The 25329-nt window shown below is 43.6% G+C and overlaps 2 protein-coding genes across 3 annotated transcripts in view; both read left to right on the forward strand.

Moving 5' to 3' along the window:
• Positions 1 to 23955, forward strand: part of LOC115165990 (par-6 partitioning defective 6 homolog beta (C. elegans)) — a 40928-nt gene extending 16973 nt beyond the window's left edge. Inside the window, exon 3 of the mRNA XM_029719575.1 lies at positions 20159 to 23955. Within this exon, the coding sequence (XP_029575435.1) occupies positions 20159 to 21039 (881 nt within the window). The 3' untranslated portion in view covers positions 21040 to 23955. The remainder of the gene's footprint in view (positions 1 to 20158) is intronic.
• A 502-nt stretch (positions 23956 to 24457) lies between these two features.
• arfgef2 (ADP-ribosylation factor guanine nucleotide-exchange factor 2 (brefeldin A-inhibited)) overlaps positions 24458 to 25329 on the forward strand; it is a 38539-nt gene continuing 37667 nt past the window's right edge. For both annotated transcript variants that reach the window (XM_029719573.1, XM_029719574.1), the window contains exon 1: positions 24458 to 24797. In XM_029719573.1, the coding sequence (XP_029575433.1) occupies positions 24632 to 24797 (166 nt within the window). In that variant the 5' untranslated portion in view covers positions 24458 to 24631. The remainder of the gene's footprint in view (positions 24798 to 25329) is intronic.

Genomic DNA, 25329 nt, shown 5'->3' on the forward strand with positions numbered 1-25329 from the left:
CAATTCCTTGATTTAAAAAATAAATAAAAAAAATTTTTTATTTTTTATTTAATCCTTATTTTACCAGGTAAGTTGACAGAGAACACATTCTCATTGATAGCTACGACCTGGGGAATAGTTACAGGGAGAGGAGGGGGGATGAATGATCCAATTGGAAGCTGGGGATGATTATGTGGGGATGATTATGTGGGGATGATGGTATGAAGGCCAGGTTGGAATTATTCAGGACACTGGGGTTAACACCCATACTCTTTCGATAAGTGCCACGTGATCTTTAGTGACCACAGAGACTCAGGACGGCTGTTTAACGTCCCATCCGAAAGACTGCTTGCAAAGTCTCAACTTCAGTAAAGCAGTAACTTAACGTTAACGATCCCAGTTTTGTTTAAACCTTCACACCTCTACTAACCAGCTGTGATGTACAGTGCCCGTATACTCATGGAGCAAGATTTTTTGTTGTTGGTTTTTGTGCCCGTGAACCTTGTTTTTAGAATTATTATTATTTTAAATATTTTTGTTGATTAAAAACCAAGCATTGCGTTCCCTCAATGAAGGCAGTTATTTATTTTATTTTTTTTATTTTTATTTTTTTGGTCTTGCCAATTGCATTCGCAGGTTACTGTTTTTCGTCATTAATCTTGTTCTGGAGGCAGCTCTGCAGAGTGGTCACTAGCTTGCACAGCTACAGTCATAAATTCTGATTTTAAATCTACCCTTAACCACATTGCTAACCCTAATGCCTAACCCTAACTTTTTAAATCTTAAAATTAATATCAAAAATGCCAATTTGTTTTCATACATTTTTACAATATTGAGAATTTTGACTTTGCAGCTGGCCCAGCTAGTAGAAATTGCTAAGTTCTGCATCAAGGACAAGACTCATCCCAACAAACATCAACTTGCAATGCATTCGCCATGTACCCAAGACTGTCAAGAAAGGTTTGGCTCGTGAGACCGCTTTGAAATAAATCTTAATCACCAAAGCTTTATGAAAAGATCAAGTTTGGGAGCAGCAAAACAGTGAGCGGACATCCCCTTTTTATCTATGTACATTATTTTAGCCAGTTCCTTTTTTTTGGATGTGTGTAAAACCCCCTTCATGCATGCTACATGCACATCATGGAATGAGAGATGAGATGATGCAGGCGACCCTGGTATTTAGAAACATTGAAGTTATTTTCCTTTTCATTAGATTAAAAACCAAGCACTCAATAAGTTACCCCAACTTGAAAGCTGGTTCAACAGCAATGCGTTGGGTGTCTTTTTTATCCAGGCCATGTATTAGCCAAGTAGCCTATCCATAAAAGGTTTCTCAATGGTCTTCTCCTGAGGCTTTTGCATTATTCACAATTCATAGGCCCTACCTGCATACTCCATTTCGCTTGTAGCTTATCCATCACAATCTCCAAAGAGCGCCTCTTGTCCAGTTTACTAAGGTCCTACAAACATATTCAAATTACTCAGTCCTATAATGCCATAGCCTATCCACCATTGATATCCTGCTTACTGCGAAGTGCCTCGCACACCGCCTACAATACATTTTTAAGGGGAGCCTAGTATTTATTTTTTCTGTAGAAATGCAATGCCTAAAGGCATGTGAATGGTCAAGCCCTCGTCCCCTACAACTTATTTATTCATCCAAACACATCCCTATCGCACCACCGCCAGCTATTGCGCCCATTATTCCCACTGTAAAAATAGCTCAAATATTTTAGTGTGACCTATAGCGCTATTACTAGCACTAAAATGTACCATTGAGTTAAGTTTGTTAATATAGAGCCCAATGTGTGTCCATCAGTGACCACAACAGTTTGAACCTCCTGATCTCGTTGTGGTTACCTCCACCATCATTATCATTAATAAATGCAGACCTCTGTAGGGGACACCACTCTCAAATACAGTAGGTAAGCTTTGCTATCAGTTGTCACTGGAATGGGTTTGTCAGACAAGTGGAACACAGGGTTGTCGTAATAGAATTAATTGTTTATCTGTGTCTGTCATACAGAGCAGAACACTCCACCCTGGCTTCACCTTCTGTCCTGTCCTCACAGCATGAGGCTGTCCAGGTTTCCATACTGATGGAACCCAGTTACTCAGGGAAGACGGGTGTGTTTTGTTCAACTATGACATCGTCATAGTTTCAATTATAAAAAGCACAAGGGTTTTTATGAGGGCGAGTGGAATTACTGTGCTGCTCGAGCAATGACTGGCAAAGTAATTATTAACTATGACTCAAAGAGAACAACACTACATAGTGTTTGCGTACACGATACAGTCTACCCACACAGTAAAACAATCGATGAAGCATGATAACTGAGTTTAAGGGTGACCGAGTAGACAGAGCATGGAGACAGAAAAGTAATGAGGGTGAGAGAGCGAAAGGAAGAGCAGTGAACAAGTGAGTGAAGAATGCAGTGTGGATGGAGGCAGAGTGAGGCCTTAGATGGGGGATGGGGAGCTGTAAGAGGAGGGGGGCTTCATTGAGTGGAATGTGGCTAGCCTCTGATCACCAATGCTGGGCAGATTGAACAGGACAGCATATCGTACACAAGAGTGGAGCCATGGGACAGGAGTTAGCTGGACCACCCCGCTAGGGAGGGAGGGAACAAGTACGGGACAGTGGAGAGGGAGATGGCAGGGGGAGGGAAAGAGAAACAAAATGACCAAGGGATGAGGGACTGAATTGGCGGGAAAGTACAGTTGGTATTGTTTGCCATGTTGGTCAAAGGGCAGTGCTTTTATGTATTGTAGTACTGTACTAGCGTTTAGAGATAAGAAGGTAGATTTCCTCCAAACGGATGCTATCTGTTTGTAGGGCTGGGTGTTATCCTGATCACGATATGAATGTTGGAGATATGCATATCGTTTGGATTTCATAATTCCTTGATGTTTACACTGGTTCTCCACATACTACAGCCTACCAGGGTAACACTCATTTGGCTGCTAATATCTCCAATGGAGCCTGTTGTTGTGCCACCCGAACATGTCCAATATAATTAAGGCTTATTCATATTCATAAACGCCCATTTACACGGTCCTATTGTTATCCATGATGTGACGGGAATTTGTCTCTATTGCCCAGCTCCTAGTTAGGCAGATAATGCCCTATACAATGTATATCTGACTATACACTAACATTTCCTCTTCAGAGTCTAGATCAAAGTGACAGCCGAGCTCCCTGTCTTTGATGAACCCAAGGAAGATGAGACCGAGAGATGCACTGTGAGAGTAAGAGAAAGGTGTTCTGAGCCAGGCTAGCCCATGTGCCTCCTCCTCCCTCCCCTCTGTCCTCACCCCTCTCGCAATGGATACTGCATGTAGCAGGCTGCAGCAGGAAACTGGAATACAGCACAGGCATGGTCCAGCTTCACCAGCAGCAGTCAGTCAGACAACCGAGAGAGGCAGGACAGAGAGAACCAAGCCTGTGTGGCTGAAAGGGACGGAGGGAGGAGGAGAGGCTGCGTGCGAGAGGGCAGGGAGAGGCTGCGTGCGAGAGGGCAGGGAGAGGCTGCGTGCGAGAGGGCAGGGAGAGGCTGCGTGCGAGAGGGCAGGGAGAGGCTGCGTGCGAGAGGGCAGGGAGAGGCTGCGTGCGAGAGGGCAGGGAGAGGCTGCGTGCGAGAGGGCAGGGAGAGGCTGCGTGCGAGAGGGCAGGGAGAGGCTGCGTGCGAGAGGGCAGGGAGAGGCTGCGTGCGAGAGGGCAGGGAGAGGCTGCGTGCGAGAGGGCAGGGAGAGGCTGCGTGCGAGAGGGCAGGGAGAGGCTGCGTGCGAGAGGGCAGGGAGAGGCTGCGTGCGAGAGGGCAGGGAGAGGCTGCGTGCGAGAGGGCAGGGAGAGGCTGCGTGCGAGAGGGCAGGGAGAGGCTGCGTGCGAGAGGGCAGGGAGAGGCTGCGTGCGAGAGGGCAGGGAGAGGCTGCGTGCGAGAGGGCAGGGAGAGGCTGCGTGCGAGAGGGCAGGGAGAGGCTGCGAGCGAGAGGGCAGGGAGAGGCTGCCTGCGAGAGGGCAGGGAGAGGCTGCCTGCGAGAGGGCAGGGAGAGGCTGCCTGCGAGAGGGCAGGGAGAGGCTGAGTCAGATGTATGCCCTAGGAAGAACTCTGCCGCCCCAGGAAGAACTCTGCCACCAATGCTGAAGAAATTCCTAGTGTAAACAGTTGATGAGTGATAAATTGCTTGAACTTTTGGCCCATATGCTGGTTGTGTTATTGTTAGAGGTGTGCCGAATAGTCGGACAAAACAAGTATTGTAACGGATATGGGCAATGTTCTGGATCCGATTATGATCCAAGTATTTTTTTCAATTCCGTCATCGGAATGCATATTTCTTGACTTGACAAGTTAAATAAAATATAATTCACACGTCAGTCAAGTGAGATGCTACGTGGTCTAAACTCAACTGGCTAGTTTGCCTGTCTGTGAAGAGATGGGCGGGCTGTATGTTGATCTTGCTTCTCTGATTGGAAAGTGAAGCTGTATTTCTCTGTCCACTTATTTCATAAGTTCATCCAATCACTTTCACTTCTCTTATTCGGTCTGATCATTGACTGCTGCTGTCTCCTGTTGGCCTGCTACTAAGATGCAATCAAATGTCCAGGACGTTTGCTATCAAGCAATCAATGTGTCTTTAAATATTTAACAAGCAGGGCGAGGGTAGGGGAAGAAATATGAAATGCGGACGCGGCTCCTAATCTGCAGCTTGTTTGGTCTATAGACTTGCAGGGAGGTAGACATTTTGGCAAAATCTACTTCGACATATTAAAACATTTCATTTTTTTTCCCGATCACGACTATCAACTGTCAATTTACAGAACAACTACGAATAGGGTTGCACAATTTGGTGAATATTCAGAGATGGGAATATATGGGAATTAACAGAAAATATATGCGAATGAATATTAATACCATTTAAAATGTAGATTTCTTTTGCATTGGATATATTTACCATGTCATATGGAGACAAACATAAACCTTTTACCTTATCATAAGTAGACAATTGCAAATGATTAAATCATTCCAATAGAATAAAAAAAAAATTTTTAGTTACAAATTTAACTTTAATTAAATGAGTTGACTTTTCACATGGGATGATTTCACTGAACAACAAAAGAAAGGGAATATTGAATGATCCCCAATGATCCATCGTATATCCCAAAAACGTTTTCAACATATATCTGTAAAATGATAGTCTAGAAACTAGAGCTTTGGTTGTCTTCCTCTCAGGCTTCCATGTCTTCTCCCTGGACCTCCTCAATGTCCACCTCTTGAACATCAGACTCTGAGGCCTCATCTTCACTGTCACTTCTCAAAAACCTCAATATTTCAACCCTTGTCTTGGTCAGCCTGTTGCATGCTTTGGTGTGTGTGTGTGTGTTCCCAAACAAGGACCAGTTGCGCTCTGAGGTGGCTGATGTTGGTGGGATTTGGAGGATGATGGAGGCAACAGGGGAAAGAGCCTCAGATCTACAAAGTCCCTTCCACCAGGTGGCTGATGAGATATGTTGGTACGACTGCCATATTGCATCTCCATCCCAAAGCCCTTGCTTGGAAGTGTACATCGCCAGACTGCTAAGAACCTTGCCCTCATTCAGGCCAAGGTGGCAAGACACGGTAGTGATGACACCATAAGCCTTGTTGATCTCTGCACAAGACAGGATACTCTTGCCAGCATACTTTGGGTCCAACGTATGCTGCAGTATGTCTGGGTCTTCACGCTTTTTGATGCATTTCAGAACTGCAGTTTCCTCTGCTTGGAGCAACAGTGAAGTGGGCAGGGCAGTACGGATTTCTTCTCTTAGATCTGCAAGAAGTCTGAACATCAGATAGGATGGCATTGTCTCCCTCAATCCGTGCAATGGCTACTGCTATAGGTTTCAGGAGTTTCAGGCTGCTTACCACTCTCTCCCAAAATACATCATCAAGGAGGATCCTCTTGATGGGGCTGTCCATATCGGGAGACTGTGTTATGGCCATTTCTTGGAGAGACTCCTTCCCCTCCAGGAGACTGTCAAACATGATGACAACACCACCCCAACAGGTGTTGCTGGGCTGCTTCAATGTGGTGCTCTTATTCTTCTCACTTTGCATGGTGAGGTAGATTGCTGCTATAACTTGGTGACCCTTCACATACCTAACCATTTCCTTGGCTCTCTTGTAGAGTGTATCCATTATTTTCAGTGCCAAGATATCCTTGAGGAGCAGATTCAATACATGAGCAGCACAGCCAATAGACCAAGCAGCCTTCATGTTCGCAGCATTGTCTCTCACCAGTGCAAATACCTTCTGTGGTCCAAGGTCATTGATGACTGCTTTCAGTTCATCTGCAATGTAGAGACTGGTGTGTCTGTTGTCCCTTGTGTCTGTGGTCTTCTCGAATACTGGCTGAGGGGTGGAGATGATGTAGTTAATTATTCCTTGCCCACAAACATTCGACCACCCATCAGAGATGATTACAATTGTCGTGACGTTGTATTAGTTAATGTGACGACTGTTGCTCATCGAATGATTAACGGTTTATAATTACGTGATTAAATGAATTAAGCAATGAATCAAGCAATTATTAACTCATTAACCTGGGGCACCATGGGAACATTGTTTTGATTGAGTTTCTATTTCCCAAATTAACTCAAAGGATATCAGAATATCGATTACAACAGTCGCTAAATTAATCAGTTTCCTCTACAGTCTCATCATCTGAAAGTCGTATAATCCGGGAATCTGCACGGACCCGGGCTTTACCACTGAATTTACCACACCAATCTTAGTTGATTATTTATTTACTAGCAAGCTAAAATGATGATAAAAATGCACATACACAAAACACAGTCTAGCTATCGATTAGGACTTAGTATAACGGGCCAACACACTATGGCGCTTGTTACCCAAAATGGGGATTTTAAAGAGAGAGAAAGAAAGGAAGTACACGAGAGAAATATACATTTGGGTTCATTTGTCAGCCATGCTTATTTAAAATTAGCCTTGCCCCGAACTGCCGCTCTTATGGGTCAGAATATAATGATGTAATTACGTGTTGTAGTTCTCAGGTGGGAAGCTCCGCGTGGGTCGTTTAGGCTTCTAAATGACGCACTTCTTCTCCGGCGCAACTCTCTGGTTGTCCTCCCGATGTCAGTGTCCTTCTTGGCTAAGTGGTCTGATCCTCACCCTTGATCGGAAAGGGGTCTTCTGAGGACAGACAGCTCTGTAGCTCAGAGCTCACAGCTTCGGCTCGAATGGTGTCGATACCACGATTCAATGGAGAGTGGAGGCTGGGTGGTTCGGCTTGAATTCACCCGCTTAGACAGCTACTCGTCTGTAGCTCGTGTAGAAAAATATTTCTTTGTCTTCAACCTTGTGTTTCGTTTTGGGGTTCGTCGACTTTGTTAGACCTTGTTAGAGCTTGGGGTCAATAGTCTACTATGTTAATTCTTCACTCTCCTGTCTTATACCCTCGGGTCAGAAGTGGGTGTAACAGCCTTTAGGGCGATTCTCTGGGCGGACCAAGTACAGGGGGCAAGGCTTAGATTTGGCTAAAAATCCGATTTTAGACACTAACTTCACATTTCATCTTTATCAAAACATTCTGTTTGATTTGGATATTTTCCAAACAGCGTACAATGTATAAACATCAGGCATATACTGGGAAAACTCTTAAAGGTACAATGTTTTCATAATAACGTCATCTCTTAACCTTTAAAAACCAATACAAAAGTTACATACATTTTAATATTCCACTTTTCGTCATAACCACCATTGTGGCTGACGGAAACCATTGTTCCAAAGTTCCTTTATTGCATGTTTAAGGTTCTGAGGCCAGTTCTCCATTGTTAGGACAAAGGAATTTCTCTGTATTATGGGCATGAGGTGTCATAAAACCCCCACATCTTCAGACCCCTAGATCTCTCCTCCTCTGTTGGGGGTTTGGGAGATAATCTGTAGGGTGGTGGTCTCCTGTACCCTGCCCTGATCAGGACAGTCATGACACAATACAGTCTGCTTTCTCTGATTTGCTTGACCTTCACTTGAACTCTGCATCCAGCAAATGAGTAGATAAAGCATGTCTGGTTGGAGGGGTGTATGCTGGGCGTAGAACATTCAGAAATCTCCTCCAATACACATTGCCTGTGAGCATCAGAGGTGAACCAGTTGCATACACAGCTGGAGCAAGACATTCATCAGCATTTCTCTGACTATGTTCCTCCATTGAGTCAAAAAAAACTTCTGATTCCAAGAGGACCATGAGCTGTTGCTATAGATATGGTGTCTGATTCATCATTTTCATCTCGAATAGAAGTAGAGGGACTTTGTCAGAGGTTGCTTGTTGTGAGCGCTGAGGGAACTTTATGCACTTGGCCAGATTCTGCATCTTTGTTGCATACGTCACATATGATTTGGCACAGTATTTGCAAATGTACACAGCTTTTCCTTCTAAATTAGCTGCAGTGAAATGTCTCCACACATCAGATAGTGTCTGTGACATTTTCCTGTAAAGATTAGAAAAAAATGGAGTAAAAGAAAACCAAATACAATTCCATGTACAGATACAGTTGAAGTTTACATACACTTAGGTTGGAGTCATTAAAACGCGTTTTTCAACCACTCCACACATTTCTTATCTTCTTTGGGCTAGGGGGCAGTATTTTGACATCCCAGATGAAAAACGTGCCCAAAGTAAACTGCCTGCTACTCAGGCCCAGAAGCTAGGATTGGTAGATTTGGATAGAAAACTCTACAGTTTCTAAAACTGTTAAAATGATGTCTGTGAGTATAACAGAACTTATGTGGCAGGCGAAACCCCGAGGACAAACCATCCAGCAAGGAGGCCTACAAACCTGACTCGGTTACACCAGCTCTGTCAGGAGGAATGGGCCAAAATTCACCCAACTTATTGTGGGAAGCTTGTGGAAGGCTACCCAAAATGTTTGACCCAAGATAAACAATTTAAAGGCAATGCTACCAAATACTAATTGAGTGTATGTAAACTTCTGACCCACTGGGAATGTGATGAAAGAAATAAAAGCTGAAATAAATCATTCTCTATTATTCTGGCATTTCACATTCTTAAAATAAAGTGGTGATCCTAACTGACCTAAGACAGGGAATTTTTACTAGGATTAAATGTCAGGAATTGTGAAAAACTGAGTTTAAATGTATTTGGCTAAGGTGTATGCAAACTTCTGACTACAACTGTTAATAGTTAAGCAGGTAGATTAAACAACTCCTTTGTAAGATACATTTTTTTAAATGAAACCTGTATGGAAACAGGTGAATTAACAATGTTAGCAGGCTCTAGCAAGCTAAAACCCACATGGTAGCAAAAACAAACTAGCAGAAATTAAGTTAGAAATGATTTATATACACTTTGCTGTATTTACTAGATAACAAAAAATCATGTATGTCATTATAAAATATATTCACCCCACCCAGTATTGTAATCAAAACTTACCAGAAAGCATGTAGTCCTTGGCTCACAGTGTAGTTGTGTAGGCTCAATAGCATCTCATTAGTGTGCAAGATTTTGAGACTCAGCTGTACATGTGATGGAAAAGTGCACTGTACATGTGATGGAAGAATGCACTGTGCATGCAGAGGGTTGCAATTCCATTGAATTGGGGATAGTGTAACCAAAATATGCCACAAGACCTAAAATTGCCTTGTGTACCCCATTAAAAAAAGGTTCACTGTTTCAAGCAAACATTTTTTTATGAATTTAAGCAAAATTCCCGGGCTGAACTTTTCATGGAAAATTCCGGAAATCTACTGAAAAGTTTCCGACCCTTTGCAACCCTAATTACGAATAGGAGTATGGCCATGTTGGCACAACCCCTAGTTATTGTATGACCATTATATAATGATAGCAATGTAGCTTAGTCAGCGTTTTATTTTGTCTATCCCTTCATCTGTCCCGTCTCTTTTCCCATCTACCGTTAAATGTTACACCTACACACTAGTCTCTGCTCCCCACTTCCCTTTATGAAAGGCCTGGCTTTACCCCTCTTGCTCTCTCCCCCTCGTTCTTCCCATTTGCTTTTCTCCTTATCCTCCCCCCTCTCTCTCATGCTCTCCACTGCTGTTCTCTCTTATTCCTTCTCTCCCTCCTCTTATCAGCACACGGCTCTTTTTATCTCGGCTGTACCAGGGAGGTATGTTAACTGCTAGCCTGAGGACTCGCACCAAATTCTTCTGCTGCTCTGTCGTTCGCTACATATTTTAGTCTGAGACTGCCATCATTGAAGTCGTCTGTGGTGACGAGGGCTGTTGTACAAAACAAAGTCATCAGCGATTTAGATCGTCTGTAACCAATCAGAGTATCAAAGCCAATAACACATTTTCAAACTGCCGCTTTACCCTTTATCCCCGTGTGTTCTGGCTCTGGCCCAACCCATCTGTTTCTGGACCAATCAGATGACCCCCGAATGTTTTGGCATTCGGTCAAGGGTCGGGGAGGTATTCGGATCCAGGCTCATTGCGGAGAAGAAACTAACGTTTGCGGGTGTAGCGTTTGGAGTCTGGGTAGTCAGGCAAGTTCACTGAACCCAGAATAGAAACACTACAGGATTATTTTTTTCGCCCCTCACCCTTCCCCCCATTCTTTAATGATCATTCATTATCCTCTCCTGCACTCACCCCCTCCCTCAGTCACCACCTCACGCACTCCCTCCACGTTTTATCGCTCTGTGACTGGAACACCATGGTACTCACCATGTTGGGGATATCAGGGCCTGTTGTCAACATGGCTGTTTCTAGAGCAGTTCTTGTTGAGGAACATTCAGAACAGATGCAAAACAGTGTTCCCTAGAGTTCAACACCTAGTCATGTAATTTTGTAAATGTTCAGTTCACATGTACAGTTAAACTCAATTCAATATCTGTATTTAGATGACTGATGATTGTGTTTTCATCTTTATTAACTCACAGTACTCTAACGGTCATGGGTGATTGACAGTCCTGTTGCTCTGTGAAGGTAATTGTGTCACCTTGAGCATGGGGTCACATTACACTGCCATGGCCCTCTGCTGTCTGTCTGTGACTAACAGACAGGATGTCTGGAGGCTCCGCCAGGGATCATGTCACCAGATATAGATATTGTAGCAGTACCTTTTTGGAAATCAAGTCATATTTTATTGGTCACATACACATATTTAGCAGATGTGATTGCGGGTGTACCGAAATGCTTGTGTTCTTCGCTCCAACAGTGCAGTAATATCTAACAATACATACAAATCTAAAGTAAAATAATGGAGTTAACAAATATATAAATATTAGGACGAGTAATGTTGGAGTAGCATTGACTAAAATACAGTATATACCTATTGTGTGAGTAAAGTGGTATGTAAAAATGATTAAAGTGACTAGTGTTCCATGTCTATGTACATAGGGCAGCAGCCTTTAAGATGCAGGGTTGAGTAACCGGGTGGTAGCCGGCTAGTGATGGCTATTTAACAGTCTGATGGCCTTGAGATGGAAGCTGTTTTTCAGTCTCTCGGTCCCAGCTTTGATGCACCTGTACTGACTTTGCCTTCTGTCTGGTAGTGGGGTGAACAGGCAGTGGCTCGGGTGGTTGATGTCACAGGAAGGCCGAAAAGATCATCAAGGACATCGGGTGCTATAGGCAGTGTGTCCCCAGTGATGCGTTGGGTAGACCGCACCACCCTCTGGAGAGCCCTATGGTTGCGGGCAGTGCAGTTGCCGTACCAGGCTGTGAAACAGCCCGACAGGATGCTCTCAATTGTGCATCTGTAAAAGTTTGAGGGTCTTAGGGGCCAAGCTGAATTTCTTCAGCCTCCTGAGGATGAAGGATGAAGTGCGAACTTTAAGTTTTTCACCTTCTCCACTGTGGTCCCATCGACGTGGATAGGGGCTGTTTCCCTCTGCTGTTTCCTGAAGTCCACGATCAGGTCCTTTGTTTTGTTGAGGGAGAGGTTATTTTCCTGGCACCACTCCACCAGGGCCCTCACCACCTCCCTGTAGGCTGTCTTGTCATTGTTGGTAGTCAGGCCTACAACTGTTGTGTCGTCTGGGTGAACAGGGAGTACAGGAGGGGGCCCCTGTGTTGAGTATCAGCAAAGTGGAGGTGTTGTTTCCTACCTTCTCTAACGGGGGGTGGCCCATCAGGAAGTCCAGGACCCAGTTGCACAGGGCGGGGTTCACACCCAGGGCCTCAATGTTAATGTTGAGCTTGGAGGGTAGTATGTTGTTAAATGCTGAGCTATAGTCCATGAACAGCATTCTTACATAGGTATTCCTCTTGTCCAGATGGGATAGGGCAGTGTACAGTACCGTGGCGATTGCATGGTCTGTGGATTTATTGGGGTGGTATGCAAATTGAAGTGAGTCTAGGGTGTCTGGTAAGGTAGAGGTGATATGGTCCGGAACTAGCCTCTCAAAGCTCTTCATGATGAAAGAAGTGACTGCTACGGGGCAGTAGTCATTTAGTTCAGTTACCTTTGCTTTCTTGGGTACAGGAACAATGGTGGGCATCTTGAAGCAAGTGGGGACAGCAGACTGGGATAGGGAGAGATTGAATATGTCCGTGAACACACCAGCCAGCTGGTCTGCACATACTCTGAGGACGTGGCTAGGGATGCCGTCTGGGCAGCCTTGTGAGGGTTACAGCCTTGCGATATTTAACCCGTTTTGAATGTCTTATTCACGTCGGCCACTGAGAACGAGAGACCACAGTCCTTGGGAGCGGGTCGCGTTGGTGACACTGTTATCCTCAAAGCGGGCGAAAAAGGTGTTTATCTTGTCCGGGAGAAAGACATTTGTGTCCGCGACTTGGCTGGTTTTCCCTTTGTAATCCGTGATTGTCTGTAGACCCTACCACATACGTCTTGTTTGAGCCGTTGAATTGCGTCACTTTGTCTTTGTACTGACGTTTTTCCTGTTTAATTGCCTTACGGAGGGAATAACTACACTGTTTGTATTCGGCCATATTCCCAGTCACCTTGCCATGGTTAAATGTGGTGGTTCGCACTTTCAGTTTTGCGCAAATGCTGACATCTATCCACGGTTTCTGATTTGGGTAGGTTTTAATAGTCACAGTGGGAGCAACATTCGCTATACAGTTTGTGATGAACTCAGTCACCGTGTTATTGTCAGAGGCTACCCGGAACATATCCCAGTCTGCGAGATCACAACATTCTGGAAGCATGGATTCCGATTGGTCAGACCAGTGTTGAATAGACCTTAGCATTGGTACTTCCTGTTTGATTTTCTGCCTATAGGAAGGGAGGAGCAAAATAGAGTCGTGATCTGATTTGACAAAGGGAGTGCGGGGGAGGGCCTTGTAGGCATCCCGGAAGTTGGAGTAGCACTGGTTGAGTGTTTTAGCAGTGCGAGTACTACAGTCAATGTGTTGATAGAACTTCGGTATGATGTAGACAAAATATCTCACTGACTATCCATGATGAATAGGGCCAGGAGCTGAGAAGATACCTTTTTATGAGGATTAAACACCGTACTTATCAAGCGCCTCAGAGTGGGAGTGCTGGTCTATGACAAGGTCCCACCTGTCCATATAATGTTGTTTATTATGATCTAAAAGGCTAAACTGATTCTAGATTGGCACTTCTATCCTAAGACGGGCCTTGACCCCAAAGATCGATTGAGTGAGTTTTAATGTGACTATTGTTTAGGTAGAGGTGGAACTCCTTAACTGAGAGGAGAGTCCCTACTTTAAACAGACCCTGTGGGGGTTGGAGATGCATATTAGCGCATTCCATTCATAGTACACACTTGTGTGCAAGAGAGAGTTTGAATGTCATGTCTCCCTCTGCTGCTCTGTTCTCTTTAATCTTGGCCTGTTTTTGCCATTCTCTCTCCAATGACTCTATTCAAACGGTGTGTGGGAAATCATAATAATCATAGCATATTTTGAATAGCTTAGCTGTATAGACCCATGAAAAAGGTCTAGCTATTGGATTTTATCCAGTATGCCAGTATACACAGGTCTGATGTTTAACAACTCTATTGATTCCACTAAATGGCTCACATTCAGCCTACAAAAACAAACAAATAAAACCAAATAGCTTTGTACCCAACCCTCACCTAACTCCTGAGTGTTTGTATTTACTTCCTCCCCATTTACCACTGATTGGTTTGATTAATTATTAACTCACATATACAGTGCCTTTTGACTGGTACTGTACGTTGATGCTACGAAGAAATTCACATTCTATGGATGCTAAAAGAGGTCTTAGTTTTCTCTGGAAATGTTGTTAAATATTCATTTAACCTTCAAACAACCAACATACAGCCTTCATTAAGTATTCACACACATTGACTTTCTCCACATTTTGTTGTTACAGCCTGAATTTAAAATGTGTTAAATGTAGATTTTGTGTCACTGATCTATACTCAAAACCCCATGAGGTCAAAGTGGAATTATGTTTTTTGAATTGTTTACAAATTAATTTAAAATGAAAAGCTGAAATGTCTTGAGTCAATAAGTATTCAACCCCTTTGTTTTGGCAAGTCTAAATAAGTTCAGGAGTAAAAAATGTGCTTAACAAGTCACATCAATTCCATGGAATCATTTTGTGTGCATTACTAGTGTTTAACATGAATTTTGAATGACTATCTCATCTCTGTATCCCACACATACAGTTATCACATACAAAGGTCTCTCAGTCTAGCAGTGAATTGTAAACGCAGATTCAACCACAAAGACCCCGGAGGTTTTCCAATGTCCCGCAAAGGAGGGCACCCATTGGTAGATGGGTAAAAAAAAAAAACAGACATTGAATATCCCTTTGTGCATGGTGAAGTTGTTAATTGAACTTTGGATGGTGTATCAATACACCCAGTCACTACAACGATACAGCTGTCCTTTCTAACTCTGTTGCCAAAGAGGAAGGAAACTGCTCAGGGATTTCACCATGAGGCCGATGGTGACTTTAAAACACTTACAGAATTTAATGGCTGTGATAGAACTGAGGATGGATCAACATTGTAGTTACTCCACAATTGACATAGCGAAAAGGAAGCCCATAGAGAATATAAAATACCCCTAAACATGCATCCTGTTTGCAACAAGGTACTAAAGTAATAATGCAAAGAATGTGGAAAAGCAATTCACTGTTTGTCCTGAATATGAGCTATTTCGGTGTCTTCAGAAAGTATTCTGACTCCTTGACTTTTTCCGCATTTTGTTACGTTACAGCCTTATTCATAAATGGATAACTTTTTTTTTTTATCCTCAGCTATCTACACACAATAACCCATAATGACATACAGTAGCAAAAAACAAGTTTTTAGAAATGTATGCAAATGTATTACAAATAAAAAACACATACCTTATTAACTTAAGTATTCAGACCCTTTGCTATGAAACACCAAAATTGAGCTCCAGTGCATCCTGTTTCCATTGATCATCCTTGAGATGTGAATGTTAATTCAATTGATTGGACATGATTTGGAAAGGCACACGCCTGTCTATATAAGGTCCTACTGTTGACAGTGCAGGTCAGAGCAAAAACCAAGCCATGAGGTCGAAGGAATTGTCTGTAGAGCTCCGAGACAGGATTGTGTCGAGGCACAGATATGGGGAAGGGTACCAAAACATTTCTGCAGCATTGAACGTCTGCAAGAACACAGTGGCCTCATCATTCTTAAATGGAAGCAGTTTGGAACCACCAAGACTCTTCCTAGTGCTGGCCGCCCGGCCAAACTAAGCAATTGGGATAGAAGGGCCTTGGTCAGGGAGTTGACCAAGAACCCCAATGTCACACTGACAGACCTCCAGAGTTCCTCTGTGGAGATGGTTGTCCTTCCGGAAGGTTCTCCCATCTCTGCAGCACTCCACCAAGCAGGCCTTTATGGTAGAGTAGCCAGACGGAAGCCACTCCTCAGTAAAAGGGACATGACATCCCGCTTGGAGTTTGCCAAAAAGGTACCAAACGACTCTCAGACCATGAGAAACAAGATTCTCTGGTCTGATGAAACCATGATTGAACTCTTTGGCCTGAATGCCAGGAGAACCTGACACCATCCCTATGGTGATGAACAGAGCAACGTACAGAGATCCTTGATGAAAACCTGCTTCAGAGCGCAAGGTGGCTACTTTTAAAATATCAAATATAACACTTTTTTTGGTTACTACATGATTCCATATGTTATTTCATAGTTGTGATGTCTTCACTATTATTCTACAATGTATAAAATAGTAAAAATAAAGAAAAACCCTTGAATGAGTAGGTGTGTCCTAACTTTTGACTAGTATTGTATGTAAATGAGATTTCTGTATTTCATTTTCAGTAAATTTGCCAACATTTCTAAACATGTTTTCACTTTGTTATTATGGTATATTGTGTGTAGATGGGCGAAGAAAAAAAAAAAAAGTCAATTGAGTCCATTTTGAATTCAGGCTGTAACACAACAAAATGTGGAATAAGTCAAGGGGTATGAATTATTCCTGAAGGAACTATGCTCACTACATTGCATTCCTGAAGTTTGAGTACCGTATTTAAGGAGCATAAAGGTGAACTCATATCTACACTGCTGGTGTTATTTTTGTTTACTTAATTATTAGTCTGCTGACTTCCAACCATTGTACATAATGAGGATAACTCATAAACTGACTCAAGACACTGAATGTGACAGTGACCCCGGCGGCCCTGCCCTAGGGAAATGTGCTGGGACATATGACAGTGGGGGACCCCCAAAGGGACTCTCACCAAGAGCGTCACAGATGATTAGTCTGGGTCCATGTGGCTTTAGCGCCATAGTATTGACTATTTACACCCGCTTGCTTTATCGACCATAGGAAAACGGCGATGGCGGGTTGGAGAGAGAACTTAGGAGGGGTCAACTCTTCGATTAGGTGTGTGTGTGTAAAAGTCATGTTTGTTTGTGTGTAGTCTAATGAGACTGAAAGCCGTGCTTGCTGCTTTAATGAGATATGAGAAGGGATTGGTTTTCACTGGCATCAGTTGTCACAGAGAGGATCATTAGAGTCAGAGAGAAACACTCAAGGGATGGAGCAATCAAATCTACATATATTTGCCACATACGCCGAATACAACAAGTCCATACCTTACCGTGAAATGCTTAATTACAAGCCCTTAACCAACAGTGCAGTTCATGAAAGAGTTAAGAACATATTTACCAAATAAACTAAAGTAAGGATGAAGTGACTTTGCATAGATGATGAACAGCGAGTAGCAGCAGTGTACAAAACAAATGGGGGGGGGGGGGTGTCAGTGTTTGTGTGTAAGCAAGGGTAAGTTCTGGTTTGTTGTGTGGGCGGTTATGCAGCAGTTGGTGTGCGTGGCTGTTTATGCGACTTATAGAACAGCTTGTCTTTGAGGCTGTATGAGTGGCCCTCACGGGCCTCCTATTCTACACTATATCCTTGACTATAACCTCATTGTTAGACTTTCCTTTTGATATTTGGGGGGACTGCGTGAAAGAGAAGAATTTAGACATTCACTGGTATGCTTGACAGGGACCAGTCTGCCAGACCTGTGCATGCCTGTCCTTTTAGAAATGCCCTACTGTGTGTAGATGTAAACATACCTCTGTGTGAATATCACACATACTTCTGTGTATATATAGTGTATGTGGACACCCCTTCAAATTAGTGGATTTGGCTATTTCAGCCACACCGTTGCTGACAGGTGTATAAAATCGAGCACACAGCCATGTAGTCTCCATAGACAAACATTTGCAGTAGAATGGCCTTACTGAAGAGTTAAGTAACTTTCAACGTGGCACCGTCGTAAGGATGCCTGCTTTCCAATAAGTCAGTTCGTCACATTTTGGCCCTGCTAGAGCTGCCCCAGTCAACTGTAAGTGTTATTATGTTGAAGTGGAAACTTCTAGGAGCAACAACGGCTTAGCCGTGAAGTGGTAGGCTACACAAGCTCACAGAATGGGACAGCCGAATGCGCGTAGGGCGTGAAAGTCGTCTGTCCTCTGTTGCAACACTCACTACCGAGTTATAAACTGCCTCTGGAATTAACGTAAGCACAATAACTGTTTGTCGGAAGCTTCATGAAATCGATTTCCATGGCCGAGCAGCCGGACACAAGCCTAAGATCACCATGCGTAATGCCAAGCGTTGGCTGGAGTGGTGTACAGCTTGCCGCCATTGGACTCTGGAGCAGTGGATACGCGTTCTCTGGAGTGATGAATCACGCTTCAGAATCTGGGTTTGGCGGATGCCAGGAAAACGCTACCTGCCCAAATGCATAGTGCCAACTGTAAAGTTTGGTGGAGGAGGAATAATGGTCTGGGGCTGTTTTTCATGGTTCTGGCTAGGCCCCTTAGTTCAAGTCAAGGGGATCTCTTAATACTACAGCGTACAATGACATTCTGTGCTTCCAACTTTGTGGCAACAGTTTGGGGATGGCCCTTTCCTGTTTCAGCATGACAATACCCCCGTGTACAAAGCGGCGTCCATACAGAAATGGTTTGTCGAGAACAGTGTGGAAGAACATGACTGGCCTGCACAGAGCTCTGACCTCAACCGTTGGAATGAATTGGAACGGCGACTGCGAGCCAGGCCTAATCGCCCAACAACAGTGCCCGACCTCACTAACGCTCTTGTGGCTGAATGGAAGCAAGTCCCCGCAGATATGTTCCAACATATAGTGGAAAGCCTTCCCAGAAAAGTGGAGGCTCTTTTACAGTAGCAGCAAAGGGGGACACAAAAATAATACGGATAATTTTGGAATGAGATGTTCGACGAGCAGGTGTCCACATACTTTTGGTCATGTAGCGTATTAGCTGGATGCTTCAAAAACATTGAGTCTGGATTATTGTGTGTGTTCATATATTTTAATTCAACATACCAGTGTGTTTTTGTGACTATGTAAACCTATAATTTGTTTTGCAGTTATTCGTCCTGGTAATAAATGTGTCTCTCATGGGAATTGAAATGGGATACCGCTTCTCTGTACAATTGATCCTTTGTTTTTCTTGTTGGTATGGGGAGGGGAGGAGGGAGTACCTGTCAGAATCTGAGTTCTGGAATCCTTATCTTCAACCTGCCTGGACCCTATCCCAGATCCACACAGTCTATAGTGACAACGTAACTATCCCTGGACAATTATAGATGATGCTTAGGTGCGTACAGTATATCCACATCACCTGAGCAAACTTCAGTGTACACTACGTTACAACACCATGGGGCACGGAAACATGTATTTCATTCTAGGACCTACAGTACCAGTCAAATGTTTGGACACACCTACACCTACTTTTTTCTACATTGAGATGGTTTGGCATGAGTTGGACTGCGGCATAAAGGAAAAGCAGCCAACAAGTGGTCAGCATATGTGGGAACTCCTTCAAGACTGTTGGAAAAGCATTCCAGGTGATGCTGGTTGAGAGAATGCCAAGAGTGTGCAAAGCTGTCAAGGCAAAGGGTGGCTACTTTGAAGGATCTCAATTATAAAATATATGTTGATTTGTTAACACTTTTTGGGGGGGGTTACTACGTGATTCCATATGTGTTATTTCATAGTTGTGATGTCTTCACTATTATTCTAAAATAAAAATGGTTACAATAAAGAAAAACCCTTGAATGAGTGTGTGTGTGTGTGTGTGTGTGTGTGTGTGTGTGTGTGTATATATCTATCCAGCGGGAGAGAGAAAAGACAGAGCGATAGATAAAGGGAATGAGTGGGGCACACAACACAGGAGGGAGTTAATGTTTATGATAATGTTCAGCATCTGTGTGCTGGTAGTTAACCATTAGAGAGCCATTGCCTGGTTCTCTCTCTGTGCTCCCAGACCTTTGAACTAGTATAGAGCCCTGTCCCTGCTCTGAGCCATGCTCAGGTATGTCCCACAGCAGCACGGTCGCCATGAGTAAGCCTGTGAGGAATTCAGAAAGCCCTTTCATGAAATAGAGACCGGAGTCTACGCTTCCATTTACTCCACATGAGGAATAATACCAGAGAAGGGAGGGCAGAGGAAAGCACTGAAACAAGTCTAGTGAAAGGAGGGAGTGGCTCTAAGCTAAGGGAAGCCTCAGGCTTAGAGCAACACAATTTCTTTTGCATAACTACAGTAAAGTCTGCATTAGAATGTCAGTAATGAATTCTAGTTCCACCATGATAATGATTGTCAGTAAGCATTTATGGGATGATATTGGATCCCATCTGCACTGATGTGATATTGATGTGGTTGGTTCTAATACATATTATGTTTTCCCCTCTCTTTTTGCAGAGGAAGCAGACTACTCTGCGTTTGGTACAGACTCTCTGACCCGTCCTAAGAAGACTGTCCTAGCGGCCGTGTTGCTGCGGCCTGATGCCAACCGGAAGAAGCCCCCTGTGATCATTAGCCTGCCCAGGGACTTCAGGCCTGTCTCCTCCATCATCGACGTGGACATCCTCCCTGAGACCCACCGCCGGGTGCGCCTCTACAAGCACGGCCAGGAGAAACCATTGGGTTTCTACATCCGCGACGGCTCCAGCGTCCGGGTCACACCCCAGGGTCTGGAGAAGGTGCCTGGGATCTTCATCTCCCGCATGGTGCCTGGGGGCTTGGCTGAGAGCACTGGCCTGCTGGCCGTCAACGACGAGGTGCTTGAGGTCAACGGCATCGAGGTTCAAGGCAAGTCTCTGGACCAGGTGACTGACATGATGATCGCCAACAGCCACAACCTCATTGTGACGGTGAAGCCTGCCAACCAGCGCAACAACATCATACGGAGCAGTGGTGGAGGGGGTGGGGCGGCTTCCGGGAGTTCGGGTCGCTCTTCCGACAGCGGCGCCAGTTTCTACGGCTATTTCACCCCAGGCGCTGCCATAGCGACGACCCCGGCTCACATCATCCAGAACTTCCACCCAGAGGAGCTAGAGAGTGATGAGGATGATGAGGACCTGGTGATAGAGGCAGATGGGGAGGCTGTGCCCATCCCACGGGCAGCCTCGGCCAGCTGCAGCATGCCCTCCCTGCCCCGCTACGAGCCCCACCTGAACCTCCGCGCCACAGCCAACGGAGCCCTGGCCTCCAGCACCGGTTCACTGAGCACGGTCAGCACGCCCGACAGGGGCCTAGAAGGAAGGAGCCTTGAGGAGGACGGCACACTCATCACACTGTAGACACATACACCCTTCATACTTGCACAATAATTACGGCACACACACAGCCATACTTAAATAGTTTTACTCTCGCTCTTATATGCAAAAACATAGTCTTGCACATACATTCAGATACCTTCATGCATACACAAACACCAAGACCTACGCATGCGTGCCATAGTATCGCCACAGCCCTCCCTACACTGTGACCGACAGACACATTAATTACACATGGTGTTTTTGTGGAAGGGGAAACTCCTGATTTCAAAACCACAAAAAGCACTTGTTTCTATTTCGGGAGGGGGAGACCCTTTCTATATTCTTCCTCTTGAGGGCAGGAATGAGATGGTATTCTCAGTTGGTTTTTTTTTTTTCAATTTTGTGAACTGTACGAAAGGACTGATTTAATGAAAGAAGTGGGCAAATGAATGCGCATATGTATGCTCTGACCTCTCCCTAGCTATTATACCCTGGCTTGTTAGATAGAGGAGACTGTGTCTTGAGCACATTTGACAATCTGCTTTTGCCTGGTCACTTTGCAAATGACAACAACCCCTCCCCTAGGTGATTACAGCATGTGGGAACTAAAGCAATGGCTTCCATCCTACCTGTTACCATAGTAACCAACAAAGAGCAGAGGTCTGCAATAATACACTAATTTAGTCTGATGAGAAAAAACAAATATGGGCCTCTTTTGTGTGGATCCGAACAGGGTTAACCACTATCCCTGTTTTTTTCTCCCCCCAAGCTTTTAATGTTGATAATCATTAAAAACCAACTATAAGCAATTGTGCGAAGCAACTGGACTTTCGAAAATCTCTAAGGTTTAATGCTGTTTTTTTTCCAGTTTTATTTCAATCAAATGATTTACTGTATGATTTTTATTTTGTGGAAAATAAGTGTACCGCAACATACCATATTGGAATTCTAAAGACCCATGGGTAAGGACCATATCTCTACATTAATGTCATCGGTCAATAATCCAGGATGTTGTTGTTGTGTGGGTGAGGATGAAACATCTTTCTTGTTTTTAGTTTTTATTGAACTTTTCTTTCCTCATGACAAGGGCTATTTCCCCACTTTGTCTATAAAGCGTGACAGTATGTGATTGTATATGTGATTCTCTGATTTCTCTGACCATGACTCTTCACTCATCTCAGTATGTTCCTCATGTTCTCTCTTTTTCATCTGTCTATGTTTTGTATGGGCGGAAGTACATGTAACCAATAGGGTGGGCTTTCTTACAGTTTTCCATCTCTAAGTTCACTTCGATGTGGCCTGAATCATTTGTGTGTGAACAGTGCCCTCACTTCATATACAGTATTTGTCCCCATTTCAAAGAATGTAATACTGGTATAGATTGCACATGAATAACTGGACTGTGACTGATGTTACATAACTTAGAGCTAGGACACTAAGAGAGGAGGGATGGAACTGTTGAAGAACCAAGTCGGCAGGAAGAAGTTACTATTTTGACACTCTCTCACACATACCGACCCAGTCTCTGTGTTTGCACCTTGTGTTTGAGTAAGGTGGAGTTCGATTAGCGCTACGCATTGTGTAACTTGGATCAGGTGAGGGAGTGCGTATTCTCACCTGTTCCTGGTCACATGTCTGTCACCTGATGTCTGTACCTGTGGTTGTTCAGGAAGGTCAACACCAGCAAGGTGATTAGAATGCCGGTAGCATAGATCCAACAGACTTGCCCAAAACACTACACAGTTTCTCACTGCAGCACCCCCCAGCGAAGAAAAACAATTGCAGCACCCCTGCCCACAAGCTACTTCCCGCGGCTATGCACCAAACTACAAATGCTTAACGTGAAACTGATCAGGCGAGTACTGCAGAACGTCTTCATTCAAATAGATTGTAGTTTTATTCTCTGTGTGATTAGTTGCCATTGAGCTGTTGTGAAGTATATTTGGGAATTAACACTAAGGCTGTACTCAACATGTAAACAGTAATAGAAGCTAACATACTCCTTTGAGAGCAGATGGGGAACTGATGTGCATCATTTCTCATATTGATTTTGGCTTTTGCTAGGGGAAACAAAATGTACTGGGAACAGTTGCCTTACTCCCCTCTAACCCCCTCTACTGAGCTGGACTGCAGTCTGTCTTACTTGCAGAAATACGTAATGAGAATCATAAACACTGGATCCGTGATCAAACATCTGCTCAGAGCAGGTTATGTGAACTGAACTTCCACTCATACTGACTCATTGACACTGTGAGGTACTACTCCATTCTCTGTTATTGTACACACAGTCTTGAAGAGTTGAGATTTGCTTTGTCTCTCATTCCAAACAGTTCTGTAACATTCAAAGCATGACGAGTGACATTTTGAATGGCCGAATTTTAGAAATCTGTTTAATTTATTTTTAACTACACAGGGCATTGGGATTGTTACCACAGCTATTTATTTTGTAGTCATGTTTCAGCATAGCAGTGAAAAGTCATACGTTTAAATTTCATTTGTGTAACTGATCCACTATGTTAATTCATGGTTGAAGTTCATGATCTCATCTATTCCTGGTAGGTACTTCAAAGTAGTTTGATTCAATTGTTTTTCTGTACAAGCAGTTTATAGGGGTGTAGATTATAACTCACTTTGACAGTTTTTTTCCCCCCCTCCCCATACTGTGAATTCCTTTATTCCTGGAGAGACCCTGTGTTTCAGAATTATTTTGGTTTGTGTCGGTTCGTGTTTTTTTTTTTAAGATAATGAGCAAGGATTTTTGCTTGCTAGATAAATCCTAAGGTATAGATTTGTACTGAACATTTTCAGTATTTTCTTATCAATACTATATGATGTACATTTTTATCACATTTAATGAAAATGTTTTAAAGTAGTAAAGAAATGTATGAATATAGATGCACATGTATAATTGTTGATTCCATGAGCTGGAAAAATAAACTAATATGTAGCAATCATTGACTATACGTTTTGTTTCTTTTATTATTACAAAAAACAGCATTTTAAATAATGTAAATCTTTCAAGACCCAAAAGTAACATAAAATGCTGAGGATCATGTTCAAGTGCTCCCATCATATCTTGTCATGTTCCAGACTTGGGACCATTGGCTTGGGCACAGTTGAAACATAGTAGCGAAGATGCTGGTAAAGCATTCAGTTGTTCAATGGACGAGGTATCAGCCTTTCTCTTTCCATCATGTTTCTAGAAAACAAAACGTTTTTTTGTTTTTTTTGTTTTACCTAACTAGATAACCCCAGATATTTTTGGGCTACACTGCTGCTTTCAGAAGAATCCAGATCAATTACACTTGTATTAACGAGTCACGTCGGGGCTAAAATATTATCTGTACGAAATATGTATAAAACCCTTATCAGCATGACGTAGTTAAGGTTTTGTTGGGGAACTGAAGGGATCATTCGATCCAGTGGAGGGGGCCAAAGCGTCAAATAAAATCACTTTAGAATCACGTGACGTGACGTGTAAACAACATGGCGACTCAGTGCTGAGGTAGCAGCCCTAACAAACTCGGTGGATAGACACACCGATAGCCTGGTTTCGTTAGCATTTCTCTCGCCTGCATCTACGCAGGGTCAGGCCAGAGATGCCGGCCTGAGAGAGGAGCAGTTATATCAAAAGATGCAACAGCAACAACGTCTTGCTCAACAACAACACCAGAAGCAGACGGAAAGCACAAAAACCAAGAGCATGTTTCTGTCTAGGGCGCTGGAAAAAATCCTGTCGGATAAGGAGGTGAAGCGGAGCCAGCACAGCCAGCTGCGTAAAGCATGCGAAGTGGCTCTTGGTGCGTGAGTTACATTTTTTTTTTTATTGGTGGACGTTGCATCCTTAGTGTTGTAATTTCTTCAACGTAATATTTGATCTACCTAACGTTAGCCCTTCCGTGCTAACTTGTTAATTTAGTTTGTTAGCGAGCTAGGTATGGCGTTAAATGGCCTCCTGTCAAGGTAGCTAGCTTGCTAGCCAGTTCGATTAGCCAGATTGGTGGCTAGATAGCTACTGACACAACGCAACATAATGTTCAATGCTTCCAGTCTTCGAAAACTGGGTAATGATCGTGGAGCCTTGTCATAGATCTGACTGCATGTGAACACTAGGCTATTATATTCAGTCATATGCTATGTCTTCAGATTGCATTATCATCCCTGTCAACTTTGACAGCTAGCTACCTAGCTAGTTGGCTAACGAGTTAGCTTGCTAGCTAGCCATTGGACCAATCATTGTACAGTACGTAGCACTGTCACCTTCAGTCAGCTGGCAATATACTTCAATCAGGATATTCTGACGTCTATTATTTTCCACTGAGCAGTGGAGGG

The sequence above is a fragment of the Salmo trutta genome, chromosome 28, assembly GCF_901001165.1.
Source record: "Salmo trutta chromosome 28, fSalTru1.1, whole genome shotgun sequence".
NCBI classification, from domain to species: Eukaryota; Metazoa; Chordata; class Actinopteri; order Salmoniformes; family Salmonidae; genus Salmo; species Salmo trutta.